We start from the raw sequence: 19,248 nt of genomic DNA on the forward strand, positions 1-19,248 counted from the left end.
TTAGTGACTTTTGGAACAGTTAAGGGACTTCAGAAAGAAAGTTGTTTCCAAAAGGGCCTCTGTTTTCTCTTCTTACAATTGAGGAAATGATGGCCTGGAGAGGTTAGGTAGCTCACCCAAAGTCACACAGCTAATCCAAGTCAGATTTACAGTGGGTTTTAGGTTTCTAGGTTTTGATCACTACAGTGTGCTGCCCAGACTGTGGGTCTATGTCAGCTTGTAGTTTTTGTCGTCTGTCACAAATATCTATATCAAGCCTATATTTTAAAAAGATAGACTAATTTTACTTTTTTTTTTAAGAAAAAAGTAGAGCCCGGCCGGGCGCGGTGGCTCAAGCCTGTAATCCCAGCACTTTGGGAGGCTGAGACGGGCGGATCACGAGGTCAGGAGATCGAGACCATCCTGGCTAACACGGTGAAACCCCGTCTCTACTAAAAATACAAAAAAATTAGCCGGGCGTGGTGGCGGCGCCTGTAGTCCCAGCTACTCGGGAGGCTGAGGCAGGAGAATGGCGGGAACCCGGGAGGCGGAGCTTGCAGTGAGCTGAGATCGAGCCACTGCACTCCAGCCTGGGCGACAGAGCGAGACTCGGCCTCAAAAAAAAAAAAAAAAGAAAAAAGTAGAGCCCATAATTAGCATGTATTTTCTAGAGGTGAAGGTACACCAAATTGATTGAATTCTGTAAACACAATTGTGTTTGTAATCTTGATTCTTATTTCATAGATCTAATGCTTTAAAAATACTTAATTTTTCCTCCTTAATAACTTGTATTGAAACTCTTAAGTGACATTTGTGGTACCGTTCTGTTTGGTTATATATGGGAATGATTTTTTTGTTTGTTTTACACATTATAGAAGAAATTTTGGAATCCATAAGAGTCAAAAAGGGAGACATTGATAATGTTAAAAGCCCAGAAGAAACAGAAAAAGACAAGAATGAGACTGAGAATGACTCTAAAGATGCTGAGAAAAGTAGAGAAGAATTTGAAGATCAGTCCCTTGAAAAAGACAGTGACGACAAAACACCAGACGATGACCCTGAGCAAGGAAAATCTGAGGGTAAAAAAATTACTTGATTAAAAAGAAATATTTCATCAGTGTTATTTATGAAACTTCCAGTTTTACTTGCAAAATGAAAGTGAAATATTGTAAGCAGCTACCTAGTTTAATATTTCTAAAGAGATCAGGATACCATCCCTTCTTGTAACATGTGTAACAATTGTAGTGAGTTTTACTTATTAGTGAGTTTGCTATAATGTTATATTCATGTCTCTATACTTCCCATTAGTTTGCCATTTCCCTATGAAAAAGTACTATTTTTTATATTATACCAGAATATACGTGTTTGAATGTGATGAAATATGTTCATTTTTATAGTAATTAGTTAAGCATTCTTAATATATTATTAAGTATTCTTAAATACTCTCTGGATTACCTATTGCAGCAATATCTGAGAATCTAATTGCTTTAAAATGGCCATCCAACGGAAACAGGATTTTTGGTGATTGATAATTTAGTAGTTGACTGAATGTGGCCATATGCCCTGAAGCAATTTTAAAGAATATCTTTAAAGTTTTGTTGTGCATTTTGCTGTAGAGCCAACAGAAGTTGGGGATAAAGGTAACTCTGTGTCAGCAAATCTTGGCGACAACACAACAAATGCATCTTCAGAAGAGACTAGTCCCTCTGAAGGGAGGAGCCCCGTGGGGTGTCTCTCAGAAACCCCTGATAGCAGCAACATGGCAGAGAAGAAGGTGGCATCTGAGCTCCCCCAGGATGTGCCAGGTACAGAGGGCAGCGTATCACAATGCCTCTGTAATGGGGGGAATCCTTCCCTTTTGTAGTAAAAGCCGAATGTCACCTAAAACTTTAAACTATGTGTTCATTCATGCTGCTTGCTTACAGTGCCATCCCTGTTTGCTAAGTTGTCACCTAACATTTGGAGTTTGATAAATGTCCTCGCAGTTAGTGCTTGAAACTCATCATAATTTTCATGCTTCTTAAACTTCATTTAGCTGGTTTTGTTTAATAGATTTATTTTTATATTTTATCACCAGACCATAGTGGCAGATATTTTGGTTTTAATTACTTATGTACTAATGGCTCAATGTTGAATGATCTGACCTTTCCAGTTCCGTAGATACTAACAAATTAATTTTATGTTTGCATGTGCTCGTGTAATATTTATAACATTTCAAATCGTAGTGTTATGGTAGAAAATCATTATCACAGAACATTGTTGTCAGATATATTTTGACATAAAAATGTAAGTTGACCAGTAATTCATATTTTCAGTTTTTGAAATTAAAGTTATACTCCAAGTAAGTTGTAGCACACCAAGAATGTCCTGTTGCATAACATGAAGGATTTTGACAACCTGCAGTTCTTATGGGGACGACTTCCATTTGAGTACTGGTCAACAGTGAGCTGTGTTGCTGAAAACACCAGTTTAACAGGGCGCTACAGATAGGGATGTAAGTGTAAGCTCCAGAAGAACCACAGCAATCAGCAGTAAGTTCACCGTATTTTATACTGATGAGAGATTGGTCATTAAGATCAAGAACAGGGCCACGTATGGTGGTTCACACCTGTAATCCCAGCACTTTGGGAGGCCAAGGCAGGTGGATCACCTGAGGTCAGGAATTCAAGACCAGCCTGACCAACATGTTGAAACCCCATTACCAGATTTTAAAGAGGAGTTTGGTACTTTGGTAAAGTAGGTAAACATTTTAATAGGTCCCCGACTTCAGAATACACTAACGGGATATTTCAGTGACCAAAATAGATAAGGTCTGGGCCCTTGGTGACTTACATTCTAGTGAGCAGTAGACAGACTTAATAGAGTTCTGACCTTCAGAGAGAATTACCTGCTTCCTTCTGTTTCTGTGGCTCTCTCTGCAGTTATTTATTCAGCAGATATTTATTGAGTGCCTACAATGTGCCTGGCAATGTGCTAGACACTTTGTGATGTCCCTGGACCAAACTCTGTTACAACTGTTTACTACCTATGGTCAGTGGATGAGATGCCTTGTTAGAAGAATTGGGGTGGGAGAATTATTCATGGCAGATTAAGAACAATAGCTGTGATAGAAGACATCTTACTTGGTTTTCTTTTCTAAACTTTCAGAATGTATTTAGACACCTAATTTAATGATTAAAACTTATCGACAAAAGATACTGTCAGATTGGAAAGCATTTTGGATGGAAAGGTATTTTTGGTAAAGTTTTTTTTTTTTTTCTTTTTTTTTTTTTTTGAGAGAGTCTTGCTCTTTCACCCAGGCTGGAGTGCAGTAGCGTGATCACGGCTCACTGCAGACTTGACCTCCCAGGCTCAAGTGATTCTCCCACCTCAGCCTTCAAAGTAGCTGAGACTACAGGTGTGCACCACCATGCCCAGCTTATTTATTTATTTATTTAGTAAGTAAGTATGTAGAGACAGGGTCTCACTGTGTTGCCCAGGCCAGTCTCGAACTCCTGGGCTCAAGCCATCTTCCCACCTTGGCCTCTCAAAAGTGCTGGGATTGCTGGGCGCGGTGGCTCACACCTGTAATCCCAGCACTTTAGGAGGCCGAGGTGGGCGGATCACGAAGTCAGGAGATCGAGACCATCCTGGCTAATACAATGAAACCCCGTTTCTACTAAAAATACAAAAAATTAGCCGTGCGTGGTGGCGGGTGCCTGTAGCTTGGGAGGCTGAGGCAGGAGAATGGCGTGAACCCGGGAGGCGGAGCTTGCGGTGAGCAGAGACCACGCCACTGCACTCCAGCCTGGGCGACAGAGCAAGACTCTGTCTCAAAAAAAAAGAAAAAAAAAAGTGCTGGGATTACAGGCGTGAGCTACTGCATCCAGCGACTTTAAAAAATTGAAATGTAACCTGCTGTAAAGTTTGTAAATATTAAGTGAATAACTTGATGGATGTTGACAAAGTTAACATATCTGTGTAACCATATCATGCCCCCTTTTAGCCACCACTACACCTAGCCCAACAAAGGTAGTAACTATTCTGACTTCTATCACCACTGATTAGTTTGCCTTTTAAAAAAAAATTTACTGGAACCATGCAGTGTATACTCGTTGATGCCTGATAGCTTTTTTTCCCACCTCAACAAAACATCAATGAGAGCCATCCAGATGTTGCTAGTAGTAACAGCTTATTCTTTTTTATTGCAGTATGATATTCCATTATATAGATATGTCTGTCTTAATTCTTGTTACATTTTGATAGTTATTTTAATGGATTTTGGTTTGGGACCATTATGAATGATACTATTATGAATGTTTTACATGTTTCTTGTGCACATATATATACGTTTCCAGAGGTATAAGCCTAGTTGTGGATTTTCTAGGTCATGGAGCTGGTATATGCTTATCTTCGGTAGATACTGCTCAACAGTTTTCCACAGAGGCGGTGGAAGTACTCACTTCAACAGTGTATGAGAGTTCTAGCTCCTCTGCATCCTTGCTAACACTTGGTATCATCAGCATCGCTCTTTGTCTTTTTGGAGGACTGAGGGGACATGCTGGTGGGCATGTAGGGATATTTTATTGTTCTTTGCTCTTGCCAGCTCCCCGGTGACTAAGGATGTTGAGCATCTTTCTGTGTTCGTGTGTGTGTATGTGTCAGTCATTTAGATATCCTCTTTTAGGAAGTACCTGTCTGCTCCTGTGTTCATTTTCTATAAATGTTCTGTTTTTTGCTTTGTAGTTGTTTCATGAGAGAGGGTAAATTTGGTTCTTTCACTTTACCTTGACTAGAAGCAGAAGTATCTGCATTGAATTTTGAATGTTAACCTAATCTCATGTTCCTGGGGTAAATATAACTTGTTGTGATGTATTTTCCTTGTTATATATTATAGCATCCAGTTTACTAACATTTTGTTTAGGATTTTTGCATTTACTTTCATGAGTAAAATTGGTTTGCATTTTTCTTCTCTGATAATGTCAGTCTTTAGTATCAAGAATATTTTGGACTCATATCATGAGTTGGTACTAGAAGAGTTTTTGTGGGGCTGGTGTTAATTTTTTTTTTTTTTGAGATGGAGTTTCACTCTTTCGCCCAGGCTAGAGTGCAGTGGCGCAATCTCAACTCGCCGCAACCTCCGCCTTCCAGTTTCAAGCGATTCTCCTGCCTCAGCCTCCCAAATAGCTGGGATTACAGGTGCCCACCACCACACCTGGCTAATTTTTGTATTTTTAGTAGAGACGGGTTTTCACCATGTTGGCCAGGCTGGTCTTGAACTCCTGACCTCGTGATCCGCCCGCCTTAGCCTCCCAAAGTGCTGGGATTAGAGGTGTGAGCCACCGCACCCAGCTATGGCTGGTGTTATTTCTTAAATGTTTGCTGGAGTGATTTGGTTCTGGAGTTTTCATTATGGGAAGGTTATTACAGTTTTCATTCACTTCTTTAGTAGATAATGGGTGTCTTATTCCATTTGTGTTGCTGTAAATGAGTATCTAAGGCTGGTAATTTATTAAAAAAAAAAAGAGAGATTTACTTGGCTATGGTTCTGCAGACTGTGCAAGAAGCACGGTACCGACATCTGCATCTGGCGAGGGCCTCATGATGCTTCCACTAATGGCGGAAGGGGAAAAGGGAGCCAGTGTATATTGATACCTCATGGTGAGAGAGGAAAGGGGAGGCAGGGGTGGCAGATGACAGGCTCTTTTTAACAATCGGCTCTAGTGGGAACTAATAGAGTGAGAACTCACTCACCCCCAACACCTAACCCAAGGGCAGTAATCTACTCTTGAGGGATCCGACTCCAGAATCCAAACACCTCCCATTAGTCCCCACCTCCAACATTGGGATCAAATTTCAACATGAGATTTTTGGGAGGACAAACATCTAAACTATCCAAAGTACAGCAGTGGCTATTCATATTTTCTATTGTTTTCTTAGGTTTGTTCTGTTTAATTGACTTTTTTAAGGAATCTGCTCATTTTGCTGAATTTTTACAATTTATTAGCATAACATCCTATCTTTTTTATATATATAGGGTCTATACTCATTCTGTTTTTCCAATCCAGAAATTTGTTATCTGCCCCCATTAATCATGTTGCAAGGCTGTTAGCAATTCTGTTAGTCTTTTTTTAAAAAAAAACTTTGTTGACCTTATCTATTGTTTTTTCTAAATTAATTTCTGGTCTTAGTATTATGTTCTTTCTTTTATTTTCTTTGTGCTTTTGTGGATTTTCTTTCCTAGCTTCTGAAGATGATTGCTTTGATGGTTTGTAGTTTAGTTTTTTTTATGATGTCTACTGTCAAGGCTATCAGCTTTCCTCTGTGTCCTGCTATAGATACATCCCACAGACTTATTTTATTTTATTTTTAAATGCATGACCAGAACACAACCACAGACTGTTATATGTCATGTTCCCTTTATCCTGTAGTTTAAAATATTTTCTAATTTCTGTTTTAATGTGGTGTGTGATGAAGTACATTGCTTAATATTCAAACATTTGTAGGTTTCTGTTTTTGTGTTTTGCTTTTTGTGTGTGTGTAAGACAGGGTCTTGTTCTGTTACCCAGGCTGGATTGCAGGAAAGTGACCATAACTCTCTGTAACCTGGAACTCCTGAGCTCAAGTGATTATCCCACCTCAGCTTCCTAAGTAGCTAATTATCTTTTTTTTTTTCTAGTTGATTTCTAGTTTAACCCTCTATCAGAGAACATTCTATGCATGATTTATGTCCTTTAAATTTTATTGACACTTGTTTTATGGCCCAACATTTAATTAATGTTGATAAATGTTCCTTGAACAATTGAAAAGGTTGTATGTATATTACATATATGTACATTACATATATATATGTAATATATATATTTTTTCAGTTGGGTGCAGTGTAAGACAGGTAAGATTTCTTGTTTTAATTTTTTTGTTTGTTTGCTTTTGGTTTTGTGTTTTTGACACAGAGTCTGGCTGTGTTGCTGAGGCTGCGGTGCAGTGGCTCAATCTTGCCTCACTGCAACCTCTGCTTCCTGGGTCCTAGCAATCCTCCCACCTCAGCCTCCTGAGTAGCTGGGACTACAGGTGTTCACCACCATGCCTTGCTAATTTTTGTATGAGTAGAGATAGCGTTTCTCCATGTTGGCCAGGCTGATCTTGAACTCCTGACCTCAGGTGATCTACCGCACCTGGCCTCAGATAAGGTTTCTGATTATATTATTCTGATCTGTATTTCTTGGTACATTTTTGGGTGGTGGTGGTGTTTTTTGTTTTTTGTTTTTTGTTTTTTTCCTGTCAGATATTTTAAAATTATTTCCAACTATGTATTGTAGATTTGCCTTTTTCTCTTTTTGCTTTTTTCAGTTTTTGCATTATACACTTTGAAACTGTTATTAGGAGCACCTAATATTTATATTTTTGTTGAATCTTTTATCACTATGAAATGTTATTTTATCATTATGAAATGTTATTTTTAATAATATTTTCAAGCTATCTAGCTTTATTTTGGTTAATGTTTGTATTGTGTATATTTTCTGCAACAGAAAGACTTTTAAAAAATCTGAGAATTTAAAATTTTTGTACAAATACATCTACTTTAGAATTTCTTTATATACAATTGCTTCTGTATATATTTTATTTCAGGCTTTACTTTGAAATAAAATCTTGTCAGAACATTGTCATTTTCATATAATATGGTAGAAGTTATTATATGAAGGAAAAAATGACAAAATTGTAGTATGAAAATGAGAGGAGTGAGAATATAAGAAAATTGGGTAGATTTCATGTTGAAGAAATCTACCCATTATATTGAGTATGATCAGTGATCAGAAACATTTTGTGTGGCTCAGATTAAAGATTAAACTGAAAAAGTTGGGCAATATTTGGGGAAAGATTGCTACATACCACTTTAAAAAGTTAAAAAGTTAATCTCTTAATACCTATTCAGTTTCAACTGTCTTTGGCAAGAATACTTATAAACAATGTGCTGGTTAATTTATATTGTGTCACACCAAAAGGCTCATGGTATATGGTTTTTCTACCTTCACAGATGCCTAGATGGATCAATGAGTTTAGGTGGTGAGACTGCATGATTCTCTGTTAATCTCTCACTCATTAATGATCTTTCCAGAATCAGGGTTTTTTTTTTTTTTTGGATAGACGGAGTCTTGCTGTGTCGCCCATGCTGAAGTGCAGTGATGCGATCTTGGCTCACTGCAGCCTCGTCCTCCCAGGTTCAAGCGATTCTCCTGCCTTAGCCTCCCGAGTAGCTAGGACTATAGGCATGTGCCACCACATCTAGCTAATTTTTGTGTTTAGTAGAGTTGGGGTTTCACCATGTTGGTCAGGCTGGTCTTGAACTCCTGACCTTGTGATCTGTCTGTCTCGGCCTCCCAAAGTGCTGAGATTACAGGCATGAGCCACCCACCCGGCCTAGAATCAGTTATATTTATATGGAGACTGTAATATGGAGTTTTGGGTTGGTTGGTTTGTTTGTTTGTTTGTTTGAGACAGGGTCTTGCTCTGTCACCCAGGCTGGAGTGCAGTGGCACAATCTCAGCTCACTGCAACCTCCGCCTCCTGAGTAGCTGGAATTACAGGCACCCACCACCACACCCAGCTAATTTTTGTGTTTTTAGTAGCGACAGGGTTTCACCATGTCGGCCAGGCTGGTCTCAAACTCCTGACCTCAGGTGATCCGCCTACTTGAGCCTCCCAAAGTGCTAGGATTACAGGTGTGAGCCACTGTGCTGGCCAGACTTCTTGCTTTTTAGCAGAATAAAATGTTTGAGACGTATGTTACACAGTACCTATCCCGACTCGGAATCTTTTTTTTTTTCCTCCAAGAAGTCCTGGTTCCTTTTAATGGGAAACAATATTTAAAGTCTACAATCTAGACTCAGAGATACTTTTTGCTATTGGGCTGTCACTGCCCCTATGCTTTTTTGGTGGGTATGTTATGAAAGACATGTTTTTGAAAAGAAAAAGATCATCAGTTTATATTAACATTTCAAATTCAGATTGCGGATAGCATACTTAGTTTCTTTGTTTTTACATTTGTATCTCTGTTCCCTTACACTGAAGGTTTCAGTTCCAACAACAGTAATTCAGCTATACATTTGCTTTATTCCAATACAGGGTATTCCAATCCTAATGTGCATTAATAATAAGAGGAAGTGATTTATTTTCAATAGTAGTATTTTCATAATACCAGTATTACTGCTAACACTAAGACTACTGAATGGCATTTACGACTTTTTGCTGCTCTTTATTTCTCATTATACTTCATTTCTAGGAAGGATGTACAGACAAAATATCGTATTCCAAAGTCGCTTAAAATAATCCCCTGGACTGGGCATTGTGGCTCACACCTGTAATCCCAGCACTTTGGGAGGCCAAGGTGGGCAGATTACTTGAGCTCCCGAGTTCAAGACCAGCCTGCCCAACCTGGCAAAATTCCTTTTCTATAAAAATTAGCCAGGCATGCTGGTGTTTGCCTGTAGTCCTAGCTACTCAGGAGGCTGAGGTGGGAAGATGGCTTGAGCCTAGGAGGTAGAAGTTTCAGTGAACTGAGATTACGCCAGTGCATTCCAGCCTGGGTGATAGAGCCAGACCTTGTCTTAAAAAAAAAAAGAATGAAAGAAAAGAAAAAGAAAAAAAGGGCCAGGCTTGGTGGCTCACGCCTGTAATCCCAGCACTTTGGGAGGCCGAGGTGGGCGGATCACGGGTCAGGAGTTCGAGCCCAGCATGGCCAACATGGTGAAACCCCATATCTACTAAAAATACAAAAAAAATTAGCCTGGTGTGATGGTGGGCGCCTGTAGTCCCAGCTACTCAGGAGGCTGAGGCAGGACAATCGCCTGAACCTGGGAGGCAGAGGTTGCAGTGAGCTGAGATCACGCCAGTGCACTTCAGCCTGGGCGACAGAGCAAGACTCCATCTAAAAAAAAAGATGATGATAATCCTTTGTGTGGTGATGCACAACTTGATACACAGTTCATTTGTTTCAGTTTAATTTTTAGGGATTGCTTTTCTATAATAACTTTAATTCTTTGAAAATGTAGAACATTTACATTATTATAAATTCAAAACTATGTAACCGGAGATATTCAGAGAATTTTGACTTTCATTCCTTCTCTCTCTAGTTAACTATGTCTTTCTTTTCTCTTATAAATAGCCATTTTTATTGGTTTTTGGTTATCCTTCATTTTTTTTTTTTTTTTTTGGAGATAGAGTATCACTCTGTTGCCCAGGCTGGAGTGCAGTGGCACAGTCTTGGCTCACTGCAACCTCTACCCGCCTGGGTTCAAGCACTTCTTCTGCCTCAGCCTCCCAAGTAGCTGGGATTACAGGCGCCTGCCCCCGTGCCCAGCTAATTTGTGTATTTTTAGTAGAGACAGGGTTTCACCATGTTGGTCAGGCTGGTCTCAAACTCCTGAGCTCACGCTCCACCTGCCTTGGCCTCTCAAAGTACTGCGATTACAGGCGTGAACCACCGCGCCCAGCTGGTTTTGTTTTTTATAAAAGTAAAATCTGTTTATAAATGTGTATTTCCTCTTCTTCTCACACAAAAGTAAGCATATTATAAGTATTGTTCTACACCTTGCTTTTAACATTTAATCTTGGAGATCATTTTATGTGTGAACATAGTGATTATCCTCAGTTCTTGCTACAATTGCATGGTATTTCATTGTGTATACCAACTTTTATTCAACCAATGCCCTATTGATGGGCATTTTCTTTTTCCTTTTTTTTTTTGAAACAGAGTCTCGTGCTGTCACCCAGGCTGTAGTGCAGTTGCGTGATCTCAGCTCACTGCAACCTTAGCCTCCCAAGTAGCTGGGATTACAGGCGTGCACCACCACACCTGGCTAATTTTTGCATTTTTAGTAGAGACAGGGTTTCGCCATATTGGCCAGGCTGCTTTCGAACGCCTGACCTCAGGTTGCCTCAGGTGATCCGCCCACCTCTGCCTTCCAAAGTGCTGGGATTACAGGCATGAGCCACTGTGCCTGGCCCCTCCCTTTTTTTTTCAGACAGGGTCTCACTTTGTTACCCAGGCTAGAGTGCAATGGTGCAATCACGGCTCACTGCAACTTCTGACTCTCGGGTTCAAACAATCTTCCTGCCTCCCTCAAGTACCTAGGACTAGAGGCATGCACTACTATGCCTGCCTTATTTTTGCATTTTTCGTAGAGATGGAGTTTCACCATGTTGCCCTGGCTGGTCTCGAACTCCTAACCTCAAGTGCTCTGCCTGCCTCAACCTTCCACAGGCGTGAGCCACTGCTCCCAGCCTTCATTGGCATTTTCTGTTTCTGGGTCTTTTGCCTTTTTAAATACTCCAATGAATAGCTAGCTCTATAGATAAGTAATTTAGTAATTTTTTTTAGTGTATTTTGGGCTAGATTTCTAGACACAGGATTACTATGTTAAGTAAATGCATGTGTAATTTTCCCTTCATGTATTGTGAGACTTGGATTTTTGCCAGTTGATAACTTTGAGAGTAGTTTCTTCATATAGTTTTATTTTACTTTTCTCATAGTATGAATTGGGCGTATTTCCATATGCCTAAAGGGCATTTTCTTTTCTTTTCTGACTGTTCACATATTTTTCCATATTTTATCAGGTTGTCGGGTTTTTTTCCTGAAACCCAATATTATATGTTAAAGATAGTTACTTCAATAGACTCAACCAATTTTTACTTAGGTGATTTGAAGAGTGTCTTGTCAGTGGCAGAAACAAATGCAGAGGGAGACTTTTAATTTCTGAACTACCATGGAAAGATAGGCTTTCTGTTCATGGTAGTGGTACTTTTTGTACGTTTTTAAGAACTATACTCTTAATGATACTATTAAGTTGTCCTTAGAAGTTAACAGTCACAGCTGGGCACAGTGGCTCACGCCTGTAATCGCAGCCACTTTGGGAGGCCAAGGTGGGTGGATCACCTGAGGTCAGGAGTTCGAGACCAGCCTGGACAACATGGTGAAACCCTGTCTCTACCAAAAATATAAAACAATTATCCAGGCATGATGGCGTGCACCGGTAGTCCCAGCTGCTCAGAAGGCTGAGGCGGGAGAATCTCTTGAACCTGGGAGGCGGAGGCTACAGTCAGCCAAGATTGTGCCACTGCACTCCAGCCTGCGCAACAGTGAGACTCCATCTTAAAGAGAGGAAGAGGTTAACAATCACATTTAGGCATTACCTTCCAGTTAATTTGGAGGGCATAGGATTCAGGCAGAAAACCATAGAGTTAAATAATCCTGCTTAATTCTGTTTCTAATACTGTTTGAGTACTTTTGAAAAGTAAGACTATAAGCTTCAGATTTTGAATATTATCTCAGCAAACCACCTCTGCAGTATCTGGTGCACTGTAAGTGTTGAGAGATAGTCATATCACTTGGTTATTCTCCAGCTCTGGGGTATCCAAAAAATTGTCTGCCTTGTACTGGAGACTAAGGTGATACAAGTCAGTGAGTTAGGGTTAGGCCCTCACCACTGCCCCCCTCAAAAAAGTCAGTGAGTTAATAGCCTGGAAGACTTAAAAAATAAGGTGTTGCTTACCACTTTCTTTTATACATTGCATTACTCATACATGAACAGCTTTTCTTTTAAAAATACAGCTTTGTAATGAAATCCTAAAACAAATGTCTTTTTGACAATTCGTCATTTTTCATGTGATTTCCAATTTAAAAATCAGATATTCTATTTTTCTAGAAGAACCTAACAAGATATGTGAGAGCAGTAACACTAGTGCTACCACTACCTCCATCCAGCCTAATCTGGAAAACAGTAACAGCAGCAGTGAACTAAATTCTTCCCAGAGTGAATCTGCTAAGGCAGCTGATGATCCTGAAAATGGAGAAAGAGAATCTCATACACCTGTCTCTATTCAGGAAGAGATAGGTAAGAATATATTTCATCCATTCCATTAAAGGGAGGTTTTTTCTTTTTTTGTTTTTTTTTTTGTGTTTTTTTAGTTTTTATTTTTTATTTTTTTTTAGTTTTTAATTTTTTAAATGAAAGTTTGGTGGGTGGGGGGATTTAGATGTTCTTTTCCTTTATTTTCCATTTTTTTTAAAACACAGATAGCACTTGCACTCAATGTTTTTGTTTTAAAAATCTACAAAAGCACACAGAGTGGGGAAGAAAGATCCTTTTCATACTTCCCTCCACAAAGGTAACCACCATCCATCAACAGTTTGGTGTGTAACATTTTAGATCTTTCTCTGCAGTTACATTTATGTATATATGTTTACAAAAGTTTTTGGAGGGCTTTGGGTGATTTTTTTCATTTTGGGGGTTTTTAAAATATAAACAGGATCATTCTGCAAGTATTGTTCTGCATCCTGCTTTTTTTACTCAGTGATACATGTAGAGAATCTTTTTGTGTTATGAATTGAATTCATTTTTTTTTTTTAACTGCTGCATGATACTCCAGAGTATGGATAAACCACAATTCATACACTGTTTCTCTATTAATGGACATTTATGTTGTTAACAGTTTTTCATTATTACAAATAGTGGTGCTTTTGAATATCCTTAACATATATCTTTGTGTACTTGTGCAGGTATTTCTGGCACTATAGAAATAGTAGGTGGACTTGCTGGTCAAATGGTAGCTACATTTAAAAAACAGTAATGGCTACTGCTTAATTGTATATCAAAAGAGATTTATACCAGTAATTTTCATACATTTTGGTTTCCTTATTCTTTCACTTAAATTCAACATCATTCCTCTTAACATTTTTGCCCATGGTGAAAAGTATTTCGTATACAAATTTACATATTCTTACTCACGTGGTTAAGTTTCTTACATGTGTTTGTTGAACTTCCTGTGAATTGCTTATTCATATCTTTTTCTCACTTTTTCTTGATAGAGTTTTGTTATTTTTCTTTAATGAAGTTGAGGAATGCTTTATGTATTGTGGCTATTAATATTCAATTTTACATATATTTGCATAGTAATTGCCTACTTTTAGCTCTTTGTTGTCATACAGAAATTTTTACATTTTTATATAGTTAAATTTATCAGTCTTTTTCTTTAGAGTTTCTCTGAATTTTGTGTTTTATTAAGGAGGGTTATCCCCATCCCAAGAATATACATATATTTTACAGTAATTCTTAATACTTCTATAACTTTGTTTTCAATCTATCTAAGGCAATAATTTTCATTTGATATGAGTTGGAAATCTGTTTTAATTAGGACTTTTTCACTTGCAAGTGACCAAACTTAACTAGCTTAAGTGAAGAAGGAATTTAATTAGCTCTTATAGTTGGGAAGCCCGAGCCATCATCAGGCATAATTGGACCCTCGGGTATCAAACTCTTCGTTTTCCTCTCTCTTTCACCTTTTAGGTCTACATGTATTTATGTGTGTTAACCCCATTCTTTTCCAATACAGACAGGCTATTTCCATGTGGCAGGGAAGATGGCACCAGCAATTTGTATTTATGTTTCCAAGGTCTGTGACCCAAAGGCAAGGCCCCTACTTCTGCTCCAAATCAAAAGTCCTTGAGGAAGGAATTTGAGTGGCTTATCTTGGATCATATTGTTTCTAACCCTATGACCAGGGCAGGCAAGGTACTACTATTGATGCCTCCAGCAAAAGTGTATGACTGGAGTTGGGTAGGAATGGTTTTCTAAGGAAAGAAGTATGCCGCAAAGATTATAGCATAGTAAATATCTACACTTCCATCTTTTGGTAGCTCAGCACGTGTGTGTACTCACATTTGTTCCCATATATACAATTCAAAAATGGTTCTGCCTAATATAATGCAAATATTTCACCCACAACTTAAAACTTTTTCAAAAACCTGTTTCCCACAGTTACATCCTCTAATTGTATCTAGACCCAAATCTAGTATTTCTGTGTGTGTACATTAATTCCGATAGATCTGGAGGTGGCTTATCTTGATCTTACAATCCATGAGCCACATTATGAATTTAACTGCCTATGACACTCATAAACATCGTGGAGGGTGTTCTTTAATAAATCAGGATGCCATTGGTTTTCTGGGAGAATGGCTGTGTTTGAGAGGTGAGAAGCATATGAGAAGATTCCCCTTCTGGAAGCTATTCTGTTTTAGCTGCCTAGTTCCTGCTGTCTGTTATTGGGGTTGGGTTGCTGGGGACTTCTGTAGGATTAAACAATCATATAACCCTATTTGTCAGTTTTGGGGTTTTTTTCTGACAGTAGCACTCACTTGTAGATTCCTAGGTTCCCAGCTAATACTTAATGCCCAGTAACTTGCTTTAGGATCCATGAAGGTGAACACCCTCCACTTCCTCAGTTTATCTGTTCAGTAGACCAATAGTCCTAGCCCTCAGGTGAAGAGTTTGTGTAGGCTTCTGCCTGCTGGTATCATTAAACAATGAGCTGCAGAGGCTGATGTAGATCTGTAGCCTGCCGCCAGGCTGCATCACAAGGATCCACTGCTTTATAATAGGAAGAATATGGCCTTTGGGCAGAGGGTGTTCAGTAAAGACCTCTACCCTCAGTTTAGTTCTCTTTTTCCATTCCTTTAAGTCTCACCCCGTGGTTGAATTTTCTTCTCCTTTCCCTTATTTGCACTAAATTTAGCAAGTGATAAAGGATTGACTCTGAGCAGTATTGGATTGTTGGCTCTGCATTAGGAAACTTTTTAAAAGCACTGTGTCATTCTCTTTCTCTTTTCAGGAAATCTGACCCTGACCAAATGACGTCTAAAAAGTATCTATTACAGGACTTTATAGATGGTCCCAAAAACTAACCACTGTAGTTCAATATCTTGGCATAAAACTCCATGATCTGACAGCCAGGCACAGTGGCTCACGCCTGTAATCCCAGCACTTTGGGAGGCTGAGGCGGGTGGATCACCTGAGGTCAGGGGTTCAAGACCAGCCTGACCAACATGGTGAAACCCCATCTCTACTAAAAATACAAAAATTAGCTGGGCATGGTGGCAGGCGCCTGTAATCCCAGCTACTTGGGAGGCTGAGGCAGGAGAATCGCTTGAACCCGGGAGGCAGAGGTTGCAGTGAGCCGAGATTGCACCATTGCACTCCAGCCTGGGCGACAAGAGCGAAACTCCATCTCAAAAAAAAAAAAAAAACAAAAAACCCCTCCATGATCTGAGATCCAAGAGAAAATTGATAGTCTGACCAACTGCTTTGCTACCACACATCCAAAGTGACTTGCTTTCCAGCCTGGGGTGGCAAGATGCTCAGCACCCTCTCTCCATTTTGACTTATTATTTAAGGAGGGCAAAGAGGTGTGTTCTTTCTGTTTAAAACAAAAATCTGTGGAATGTGAGATAATTTTAATTACCATACCTTTAAGATAGGGGTTGGAAATTTGTAGAAATTTCTAGACCTGCTTTTGAATTGTATTTTATTTCCAAAACTGTACTAGTGTGATATTTTGGAGTCAAAATCTTAAAATATTCTACTGCATAATTTAGAATTCACTGGTTTTGATAGAAATCCATCAAACCTGCTTAAAAGGGGAATTTTATTGACATACGCTATTGAGAAGTCCAGTGTTGGTGACAGTCTCAGGTGCATTATTGGATCTAGGGAGCCAAATGAGGTTATTGAGACTACTTCTGATTTTGCCCTTTCATATTTTTCTCTTTATTTCTTCTCTGTGATGGGCTTATTGTTTGCTGTTATCAATGGTTTTCTCCATGTCGTGGGAATAAAAGTGGCCAACTTCTGATTTACACCCTTCCTGCTCATTAGTACAAAAAGCCAAGAACTCTTCTCCAACTCCAGATTTTAAAAACTGGAAAGGATGCTGAGAGGATTGGGCCAGAGAGCCAGTCTTGGGGCAGTCACTGTGGCCAGCTAGTGGTGTGCTTTGTCTGGCCACGCTGGGTCCTGCTGCTCACTCCAAAGGGGAAACATACTTGATTTGCAGCCCTGGCAGAATCATATGATTAAAGTGTGGGAAGGCAGTGGTGAGGGAAGTATCTCCCCAAAGGAAAAAAGGGGTATGGAACAGGCAAAATTAACAGATGTTTATGAAATTGTCTTATTTTCCCCAAAATGCATAGCCAGTTTTCCCAATCCTAGTTTTTCTCTATTTACTTAAAATGCCATCTTTATTATATATAATATAGTAAATTCTCTGTCCTTTCATTTGCCAGTGCCACAGTGTCTTCATTTTTTAAAGCCTTGAAAAGGAAAAGTCAGAGCTTATTCAACTGTCTGGTCAATGGAAATTGAACAGTGATGCAGTAGTTTTAGAATGTATACAAATTTTTCCAGCCTGGGCAACATGGTGAAACCCCATCTCTGCAGAAAATACAAAAAATTAAGCAGGTGTGGTAGTGCATGCCTGTGGTTCCAGCTACTTGGAAGGCTGAGATGGGAGAACCACCTGAGCTTGGGGGATTGAGGCTGAGGGGAACTGAGATTGTGCCACTGCACTTCAGAATGAGACCCTGTCTCAAAAAAAAGAGAAAAAAAATCAGCCAAAGTGAGACTATATGAAGCAGAAATTGCTCCTGTGCAGTTTGTCTCTTTAAAAAATTAAATTACTAGGAAAATGTTGAGAGGTCTTTATTAGGTTGTAAAACACTAGTTGATTTTTTTATATTGATAAGCATACACAGATAATTATCTAAATTCCCTAGTGGAAAATGCGTGACATTTATGTTTATAAGCTCAAAACTATTTGGTATTTAAACAGAATTTCAGTGGAAATCTTTTGAAAACTTACACCTTTTTATACAGAAATCCATATTGAATATATAAGGCAACACGTTGTTAGTTTGCTTTTTGAGTTGTTATTATGTTTTTGTTACTTGTAAGTTTGTAGCAGCCCTTCCTGTTTTCACATAGATGAACTTTGAAACAGATAACCTAGCATGTTTGAATTTTTTGTGGAACAATAGATGACTCAGTAAAGTTACGACATTTTCTTTTAAGTGAAAAACTTAAGGATTAATGATACTTGCTTTGCCATTCAAGGGCTTTTTAAAATATCTGTTTACTTTGTGGATTTTACATATATACCTGATATGAGTTTTGGTGAAATAAGGTGGTTATAATTATTTACTTATTGTCAGCAATTGCTTTGTGGCCTTCTCATTTGACAATAGGTGATTTCAAATTGGAGAAGTCCAATGGGGAGCTCAGCGAATCTCCTGGAGCTGGAAAAGGATCATCTGGCTCAACTCGAATCATCACCAGATTGCGGAATCCAGATAGCAAACTTAGTCAGCTGAAGAGCCAGCAGGTGGCAGCCGCTGCCCATGAAGCAAATAAATTATTTAAGGAGGGCAAAGAGGTGTGTTCTTTCTGTTTAAAAGAAACATCTATTTCCAAAACTGTAGTGGGTAACAAGATTGAAAGCATTAGGCTTTATAAGTATAGTTGCATACCCAAATTTCAGTCAAGGCATAAAAATGCTATAAATGGCTGATACGCTTTCTTACTACGCGATCAGTTTTATTCTACGTATCATTCTAAAGAATTAAAGGCTTCTTTACACATATGAGTAGGCTATTTGGGGTTTTATGGTTTATTAAATAACTGTAGGTGATTCACTGCTCAGTTCTAGCTATGATCACTTCAGGTGAACCTGCAGCTAAAGGCTTATCCACTGATAGCAGAGTAGTGTGGATAGGACAGCATGGCATCCCAGCTCTGATCATGAACAATGGGATCAGAGCTAGAACTCGGTATCTCTGTCCTTCAGCTAGCCATGGTGACAGGACATGGCCCCAACTGTGTCTCCGATATTCAAGAATTATTTTCAGAGTAGATATACAAGAATAAATGATGTTCTTAACATCACAGCAATTGCTTAAAAGCAGTGCCTTTCATACTTCTTTTTGACTCTGACCCTCAGTCACATACACATTTTTCCATAGCAGTCCAGTACACATATTCAAAAGCTTTCTGAAATACTGTTTTACCTTATTATGTAGGAAGCACTCTGGTATTTTCTGTGCTAGCCTATATTGCATTACATTTTATTTTTTAAAAAGCTGAATAAGACCCACTGTTTATTTCATAGTCCATTAAAAGTTGGGACCAACTGTTTGAAAATACTATTTTGAAGTATCCATGGCGTCTTACACTATAGCTGGAATGATAGAAGGACCCGAAAGGATGTTTTTAGGGATATAGTTTTTGGGGGATAGTACATGCAATGCCCTTCTTTTTCTCTTAAGTGTACGTTATATACTTAAAAAATGGTAGGTGAGTAATTTATATGTATGGTTTCATGTGTATATTTGAAGTATTAATACATGAAAGCAGTGAATAACAGTATCTGGCATGTAATAGGTACTTAATATGTGTTAGTTTTCTTTCT

At 38.8% G+C, this 19,248-nt stretch overlaps 1 protein-coding gene across 3 annotated transcripts in view; it reads left to right on the forward strand.

Annotated features, from left to right (window-relative positions):
* BPTF (bromodomain PHD finger transcription factor) overlaps window positions 1–19,248 on the forward strand; it is a 151,395-nt gene that overhangs the window by 49,699 nt on the left and 82,448 nt on the right. The window contains exons 4-8 of one of the 3 annotated variants that reach the window (XM_025361547.1): window positions 855–1,058; window positions 1,596–1,784; window positions 12,660–12,848; window positions 13,538–13,540; window positions 18,029–18,216. In XM_025361547.1, coding sequence (XP_025217332.1) covers window positions 855–1,058; window positions 1,596–1,784; window positions 12,660–12,848; window positions 13,538–13,540; window positions 18,029–18,216 — 773 coding nt within the window. Of the gene's footprint in view, window positions 1–854; window positions 1,059–1,595; window positions 1,785–2,716; window positions 2,720–12,659; window positions 12,849–13,537; window positions 13,541–18,028; window positions 18,217–19,248 lie in introns of all 3 variants that reach the window. The other 2 variants (XM_025361545.1, XM_025361546.1) reach the window with 2 other exon arrangements.

The sequence above is a fragment of the Theropithecus gelada genome, chromosome 16, assembly GCF_003255815.1.
Source record: "Theropithecus gelada isolate Dixy chromosome 16, Tgel_1.0, whole genome shotgun sequence".
NCBI classification, from domain to species: Eukaryota; Metazoa; Chordata; class Mammalia; order Primates; family Cercopithecidae; genus Theropithecus; species Theropithecus gelada.